The sequence below is a fragment of the Papaver somniferum genome, unplaced genomic scaffold (genome assembly GCF_003573695.1).
Source record: "Papaver somniferum cultivar HN1 unplaced genomic scaffold, ASM357369v1 unplaced-scaffold_19, whole genome shotgun sequence".
Taxonomy (NCBI): Eukaryota; Viridiplantae; Streptophyta; class Magnoliopsida; order Ranunculales; family Papaveraceae; genus Papaver; species Papaver somniferum.
Window position 1 is genome coordinate 10,838,371 of NW_020628818.1, and position 8,670 is coordinate 10,847,040.

The window sequence follows — 8,670 nt, forward strand, 5'->3', positions numbered from 1 at the left end:
ATGTGAAGACTTGAACTCATCTATCACTCAAAAGTATATCTACTGTATCTCCTATTTGAGACAAAAGTCGTATAGCTATATAGATTTCGATTATACACATTTGATATTTCGAGCTGAGTTTAACTCGCTTACATATTTCTCGAAATATGTGTTGGTAAGCTTTTGCTTAAACCAAGTTCATCTTATATTCTTGACGAAAGTCAAAAGATGATCATGTGAAAATCGCCTGGTAACATCTTACATGATTTGTGTGAGGAAATCATTTTATGTAGACTCGGAATATTTCGTATTGATCATTCGATCACTTGAAAATTTCTTTGAAGCTTATAGTTTGTGTGAGACAGCTATTATCCTCTTGTAAGAATGTTTCAATGATTGAAATGGGAGTTTAGAACAATTAACCATGATTGGACATAGCACAGTATGCATACTTGTATGCTAAACTGTTGCACGTTATTCCAAGTCCGGGAACCATAGTATGCATACCTGTATGCGTACTGGTTGGTTAATTAAAGTCCGAGAACTTAGTATGCATACCCATATGCGTACTGGCGTAAAGTTCATGTCCGGAAATTCAACTGAGTTTGGAGGTATGCGTACCCATTCGCATACTGGCGAACCCAAACTTAGTCCGGCTACTTACGTATGTGTACCCGTTTGCATACTTGAGTAGGTTATGTTCTAAAATCGGTTTGGTCATGAACTAATACATTTATATATTAATGAATTCAATATTTTGCAAACCGTGGCTATAATGTTCATGAATTGATTCAAGTGAATCAAAATCGGTTTTGCTTCAATTGTATCTTGTGTACTTCTATGAGAATATAAACAATTGAACAACTCTAAAAAAAGTGTCATTTGAGTCATTTGAACGAGTTATGGTTAAGGTGAATAAGGTTGAATAAAATTGTTCATATGACTAACTTCGTTTAACTATTGTTGAGCCAATAAGGTACACACGTTTAGGTACTGTTACTCATATCTAAATGAATTCACTTTTAATTTGTGTATAACAAGCTAAGTTCGATCTAACAGTTGAAAGATATTATCTTGAGTCTAATCAGGTTTTTATCTAACGGTGAATATTGAATGCTTTGTTACCAAGGTAGAATAAGGGAGAAATCTAGCAACTGGGAAACCTAATCCACACAACTCTTGTGTGATACTAGTTGCGACTAGAGTCGATTCTCCTTTAACCTTAGGTTTTTCCAAAACCATGTAGGTTAACGACTCGAAGACTTCATTGGGATTGTGTAGCCAGACCAACTATTTTTTTAGTAGTTGCGTGTTCCGATCTTTTTGTTTTATATCGTATTGAGTACTATCTTCTCTAAGATTTGCTCGAGATTTAATCTCCGATATGCAAGAAAAAAAATAGTCACAAACATCTTCGTCTCATCATTTGTGATTCCACAATATCTTTTTTCGCTACCATACGATTAAGATTATTGTGAGGTGATTGATTTACTAGGCTTTCTTCGGGAATATAAGACCGGTATATCAATTGGTTCCTGTTCACCTTGATTTATCAAAAGACGGAACAAAACTCATAAGCTATCTCTGTGGGAGACATATTTATCTATCCAGTAGACTTTTCGATGTGAGACATATTCTTTTATCAAGTCTTCGACTTTGGGTCGTAGCAACTCTTAGTTGTGGGTGAGATCAGCTAAGGGAATCAAGTGCGTAGTATCCTGCTGGGATCAAAGACATAAGGAGCACAACTGTACCTTGGATCAGTGTGAAATTGATTATGGTTCAACTACAGTCCAGTCCGGTGTGCAGAGTCCTGCTGGAATTCGGAGGCGTAAGGAACGCGATTGTACCTTGATCAGTGTGAAATTGGTTAGGGATCAACTACATTCCAGTCCTAAGTTAACTTGGATTAGGCTAGTGTCTGTAGCGGCTTAATATAGTGTGGTGTTCAAATCTGGACTAGGTCCCGGGGTTTTTCTGCATTTGCGGTTTCCTCGTTAAAAAAACTTCTGGTGTTTGTGTTATTTCTTTTCCGCATTATATTTTCTATATAATTGAAATATCACAGGTTGTGCGTAAGTTCAATCAATTGTGAATCCAACCTTTGGTTATTGATTGAATTGATTGACACTTGGATATTGGTTTTTGACACCGTCCAAGTTGTTTCTTATAATAATCAAGCTCACGGATTTCTATCTATTTGATTTGCTGATTACATTAAGAAACATAGATATAACTCTTGGATATATTTCTTGATTGAGCTAGCTTTATTAGTTGGTGCTCTCATAATTATATTGGAGTTAGTCCATACAGATTGCCTAAACGAAATATTGGGTGAGGTTGTTAGACCCCTGCTTTTTCAGTTAGTTCATAGTTCTTAATATACTGGCTGTTTTTCTTTGTTTGATTAGTTCATATTTCTAGTCCATAGTTCCTAATGAAGTCACAATTTTAGTTCATACTTCTAAATGAACTGATTGTTTTTTTTTGTTGATTAGTTTATATTGCCAGTTCATAATTCTCAGTGAACTGACAGTCTTAGTTCTTTTCTTTTCTTTCATTATATAGGTTTTTTTCCTTCTGGCGTTCGCTTTATTTCCCGGAGAAGACATTGAAGGTTGGGAATAGTTCTGAATAATTTACAGTATTGCGTTGACTCATGTCCTATCATTTTTATCACTGATCTTCATGAAGGTCTGAAGCAACGTATTCCTAAGGTTTTTCCTAATTCTCATCATAGTTACTGCTTTTATCATTTGAAGAATAAACACCTTATCAAGAAAGGACATGAGAAGTTTAAACAAGTTCAAGATTTGTTTTATAAAGTTGTGTACTGTTATAGCGTTGCTAAATATGAGTCTTCCCTGAATGAGATGTGTATTATTGGATGTGGGTGGGTTTCCAAGTATCTCAGATATATCGATCCAAAGAACTGGGAAAATTCTTTCTTTGTAGGATGTAGGTATGGGACACACTCATCAAATATTGCAGAATCTTTCAATAGTTGGATTCATAGTGAAAGGAATTTGCCTCCAGCTGCTCTTGTTGATGAGCTCAGGATAAAGACTATGAGGTTCAATTCAAAAAGGGGCGAGCTTGGAAGAACTTTTACAAATAGTTTCAATTTAATCAAATGTGGAAAAACACCTGATATATCATTGTCTTAGATGACCTCCTATAAGTGAATATGCAGGAAGTCAAAATTTAATCAAACAGGATGAAGTCACATTTGAAGTCAAGAGTTCATCAAACAGGATGAACTCATATTATAAAATACTAAGAAACTGTTAAGAAATAAGCACTAAGTCAAACGTCCACTATACAGGATGAATTCCTATAAGAAAATAAGAAGTGTAGAGTTCATCAGAGAAAATGAACTTCATTTACATAAGAATAATAGTTCATCAAAATGAATGAACTTCATCAAACAGTATCAAAAGCATTGACATAAGCAATACATTTAAAGTAGTGTGTTACCTCTCCAAATTGAGAAACATTAATTTCCAATTTTTTGCAAATATCATTGACTATCCACCTTGCAAACCTAGGACGGTAAAGGTTCTCGACGGTAAAGGTGTACCCATCATTTTTAGCGTACGTAAACTTTCTCTTGCGTACGAAGCACCATTGCTCGGCCAGAACTGACATCTCAGTCCCTCTTTGATGTCATTCCAAGACATATCATTGGCATAACCAGCAGCTTTATCTTCTTGCATCATAGTTCACCACCAAACCTTGGCATCACCACCTAGGTAATTACCTGCGAGAGTTACCTTTTGTCCTTCCCAAGTTCCATTCGCTTCAAAGTATGCCTCAACGTCATACAAGAAATTATCAATTTCTCTAGCATTTCTGGAACCAACATAAGTTCTTGGCTCGGAGACTCGATTAGACCTTTCTCCATTCACGTTTTCCCCTGCAAACATGCCATCCCTGATTAACTTGCGAAGAATTGCCATCTCCTCGGATATTTTCTTCGCATGGCCTGTTAGTATATTCTTCATGTCACTGAATTTCCCCTTCAACTCAGTCACTTCAGCATTGGTTTCGCAATTTAACAAGGTTGCATCATACACCTTGTCCTCGACTGCACCTACCCTTTCGTAAATTTCTTTAAACCAATCTGATGTTCTTCCTTCAAGTAATTCAAGTTTGCATTTATCTTCAGAACCAAGAGGAATATCTAGGACATCAAAACCCATGTCAATGGTCATACTGCCAAGATTACATACTCCTCTAGTTGATCAAACGTATCCGGTAATTCTTCGTCGATCATAGTGCCATTAGAACTCATTTCTAATGCAAACTTTCTGAATACAATGCACCGGCTACTTTCTCACAGGAAATAGCTTAAGAGAGAAAGAAGTACCAGCGTATTATCCAACAAATACATGGACTTGAAATGTGTACCAAACACATCTCTGATACCCGTACTGTCACACCTTCAAATGCCTCAGACAAATTTTCTGTGAAAGTGTAACCCGGAAGCACAATGGTTTTGTGAATCAAGCTTCACCCACCTGCACTTCAGCCTTATAAGTTTGCACCAATGAAAAAAGCCAACTCTTCAGTTCTACAGGGTAGTCTTTAGCCTTCTTTCACTTCTCTTAACTTCTCAAATGCACCCCATAATGCACTCAAACAATGCCATACATTACCAACAACAATCATCCAACGAAGAACACTTAGAACATGACACAATCATCTCATGTTATTGCATCAAAGGGAAGATATACAAAACTTGTCCACTTAGGGACTTACACAGAATTGTTCCTCTTGAACCAAGCCTCAACCTTAAAAAAACTTTCTCAATTGAGTCTCACAATCTCCTATGTAAGCCTGCCGAATTTCCTAAGCCCTAGGACTATTTATACATCAGCTTTACTGGCTAGAAATTGTGTGCAACCGTTGCACACGTAAGGGACAACCATCTGTCCCATGGAGCAGTTCCATAACCGCCTATAAAGTGCTACTTTGACAAGTTTCTCTTTAAAATCGGGCCAATACTCAACACCTGTTCCAAAGAAGTTAAGAACACTCTCCCACGCTTATAAACTCCTTTTATAACCGTCATTCATTGGCTCGCATCATTGGCATGCTTGTGAAGCCCGTAACCAACTCTTAACCGTCACTTGAGACGTATTGCACAACTATTGCGCTTTACTGAACTTAGCCTTGATCCAATGCACAACCATCTTGGCGCTGCCTCCTTCTTCCTCTAAGCTAATGCACGGTCAATCCTTGTGCTTCAATCATCAAGGTCAACTCCTTAAGCTCATTCTAGTTATTCATGTGTCACATGCTTCACTAGGCCAATTTGTTTGAAAATAGCAATGCCACTCTTGCATTACTAGCTTGTTTGCACTGTTCAAGCTTTGGACCTGCCTTGAACTAATGCATAAACCAACTCTTGGCCTATTCTACCTTCTTGCATCATCCTTGAGTTTGGGCTAACTCAATTCCATGGATAGGCATTAATGCCAACATTCGCATGTTTCATCTTGTCACTTTGGCCTTGCCTTGCCTTTCCCTCAATGAAGATTCATTGTGTCGGCCAACAAGCTTCATTACTTAACCAAATGTCTTTACAGTGTAGCGATACCTTTGCGCGTCACTGTCCCTGTAGGGTCTTGACATTCTTAGAACTTCACAGTCTATGCAGTGTTGCACAATTATTATCGGACACTGACTTGACACGCAACACTATAACACACTTGTGCATCACTTGCCTGACCGGTCATACTAGGCTAGCAGGCCACGACTACAATGACGGGGCTTTACCCCTTGAAGCATTGAGAAACGTAATATGAAGCGGTAATAATACAAATGCGAATGTTGAACAGGATTGCCTGCATAATCAATGCACTTCGTATGTTTTCACCTTCTTACAAGGTATTTTTTTACATGGATTTATCCACCATTACTAATAGGATGCACCAAATTTTATATATTACAGTACAAAATATCCCTTTATATATGGATTGGTATAACCCTAAACTGAAAAAATACCCCTGTTAGAATCCTCGCTTTTATTCAAGTAAAAATGACTGAATACAGCATGGAAGCGTTATGTCTATGCACAGTGAAGAAATTCATTTATATGAGATAAAAAGTTCTGGGACACTTCCTTTTATATAAAACAGAGTTGCATTGTAGCTCCTTTATACTATGGGTTTAGGGTTGATCGTGCAACTTTACAAGACAAATTTACTAAAAGTTCGGAATTGCTACACATCTCGTGGGCTGAATTCCACGGATTATCCCGATAGGGATAAAGGGGTGGGACCTCTCCCAACTCGGTGATTTTGCAGGAGGATGGGTTTAGTATGGATCTCACCCCACTATCTCTGTTCGGGATAACCCGTGGGATGGAAATTATTTTCACTAAGAGTCTTCCTTCAAACAACTTCCACTCTTATTAAAGAGCAAGGATCCTCTAACACCATCTCATATTTTAGAAGTTAGGAAAGGGCCTTTTGTTTCTTTTTCTTGCTTTCTAGTAACGGTAGACATGAGTGATCACATATTCTCTCTCTCTCAAAAAAAACGGAAAACGGGTCATTTGTCCAAATATTTTTAAAACATGATTCAAATGGACGAATAAAAATTAGTATGGATGAAATGGATACTAAAAAATAGTAAGGATGAAACTGGATTCATCCTGACTTAACCTTAAAAAATAGTAAGGATGAAACTGGATGCATCCTGATGTAAATTAAAAATAAGAAAAAATATTTGAAAATGGGTAGGATGAAACTGTTTACATCCTGACTATTTTTACATTTTTATCCATTTAAACAATGTCAAAATCTAAATGTCCTTTTCACCCAGGAATTATTGATTTTGATTTTTTTAACCGATTTTATGCAAAAATAACATCTCCCCCTTTAATCGAGCATCTTCCCGAGAGTTACCATGGAGATTATGAATCACTTTTGGTTACAATGACAAATTTGGATCACTATATGTAAATTGTAAATTTTGTGTCGTTGGATAGGCTACGAGTCACGGAAGAGTATTTTGAGTACAGGTAAATTATTCACTAACAATGTAGATCTCGGGTCTCGAAAAAATCACTTATCATGCGACATATTATGTCACTTGGCATGCATAGTTTAGATCACAGTGCAATTACTGGTTGCAGACTTGTTGGGCACAATATAAATCACGATGTAGATCTTGGATCACAGCAATCAATCTTAGGTCATAGTACAGATTTAGGATAGAAGACTTTTGGTCTCGTGGCAATTATCCGAGACACCGTGTCTAATTATGGTCACATGATTAGTCAAATAATACAAACAGTAATTTGGCATATTTCAAACAGCTGAACTTCAACTGACAAGATTAAACAAAAACAAAAGCAACTAATCTATTAACGAACCAATTGAATTTTAGCAATTATGGATTAAAAAGGCCATTTACACATGATGGTGAATAGTTGATCTATGAGTTCATTATAATCCTGCCCACATCCGAAGACTCTTCTCCAATAGTTGAATGTTGTATTCTGGTTGAATTCTTACTTGAATAGTATGAGCAACTTTGCATTCAGTTCTATATTGATTCTCAAACACTATATCAAGGTTTTCCTCTTCAAAAATTCTGAACAGAGATGAAGTTAATGCAACCTTCTTAAGAACCGTTGTATTGATAAGTATCAAGTCTTCTATTTTACTTATCTTGATTGATGGCAAAAATGATTCAACATCATCTCCATCTTTCTCGAAATCACTGTCGTAGTCGATAGAAATATTTCCTAAATCATCTTCATTGCTTTCTTCGTCAGAATCCCTCTCAGCTGATGGGATCTCACGAAGCTCCATATCAACTTCTGTTGCTTCTTCATGCCTTACCGATATCTGTACATATATAATTAGTTCCAAGTTATAAGTACCACTGGAAAGCAAAATTATATGAAATGAGAATATTTTGTTCTTGTCCATGACTAGCATAAGCAACATCATACTAGTGGTCTAAACATGTACGTACCTGTTCTTGAAAGGCTTGAGGAGGAGGCACCATAGACTTGAGCTTGGAGAAGAGAATATATTCTTTAATTCTACGTTGAAGGAGAAGATTATTCTGAAGAATTTGTTGAAGGCTATTCCTATCGTTGTTCTTCCTAATTGTTCCTGCTCTTACTACAAGTGGATTGTTTGTTCTATTTGTTGTTGTGGTGGTGGACGATGAAGGTGAGCTCGACGACGCTACACCGTTGACAATATTATTCTTCTGGTCTTTCATTTCTCTCTTCCTTTCTTCTTCTTCTTTACAATATGTTTACCAGAGAAAATGGATAATAGGCTTAGCTAGAGACTGAGTTGAGATACTAGGAGATGAGATTTGTGAATATATATAAGCTGGCCTAGGGTAATGAATGGATGAAACACTTCTTGGCTAAAAACATAAAGGAGTGAACCCACCCACGAGGTTCTCGAGAGGAATCCCTAGTAAAATATAAGTGGCCCTTGTATAGATATTTTTATTTTTGAATTGGATAGTTCCTTTTTACTGTTCCGATTACTACCCTTCAAGTTGTTTGGGATTATTAGGAAATTCTTGAACAAGTCAGGCATGACAACAGTGCCTACTTTTTTCTATTATGGTCAGATGACAAGATTTACCATCTTCTCATGATGTTGTCGTTCATCTAGAATCCTTACGTAAAGACAACCGTGATAAACGCTA

The 8,670-nt window shown here is 36.8% G+C and overlaps 1 protein-coding gene across 1 annotated transcript; it reads right to left on the minus strand.

Moving 5' to 3' along the window:
- Positions 1–7,242: 7,242 nt before the first annotated feature.
- On the minus strand, positions 7,243–8,371 carry LOC113339045. Its single transcript, XM_026584445.1, has 2 exons — positions 7,972–8,371; positions 7,243–7,841 (listed from the first exon to the last, which is right to left on the minus strand). The coding sequence occupies exons 1-2, from the start codon at positions 8,224–8,226 to the stop codon at positions 7,437–7,439; spliced, it is 660 nt and encodes a 219-aa protein (XP_026440230.1). The 5' UTR covers positions 8,227–8,371; the 3' UTR covers positions 7,243–7,436.
- Between the last annotated feature and the right edge of the window lie 299 nt (positions 8,372–8,670).

Coding starts and splice junctions, on each gene's coding strand:
- LOC113339045 (XM_026584445.1), bottom strand. CDS start 8,226: ATGAAAGACCAGAAGAATAATATTGTCAACGGTGTAGCGTCGTCGAGC. Junction 7,842..7,971: donor CTCAAGCCTTTCAAGAACAG/GTACGTACATGT, acceptor ATATATGTACAG/ATATCGGTAAGGCATGAAGA.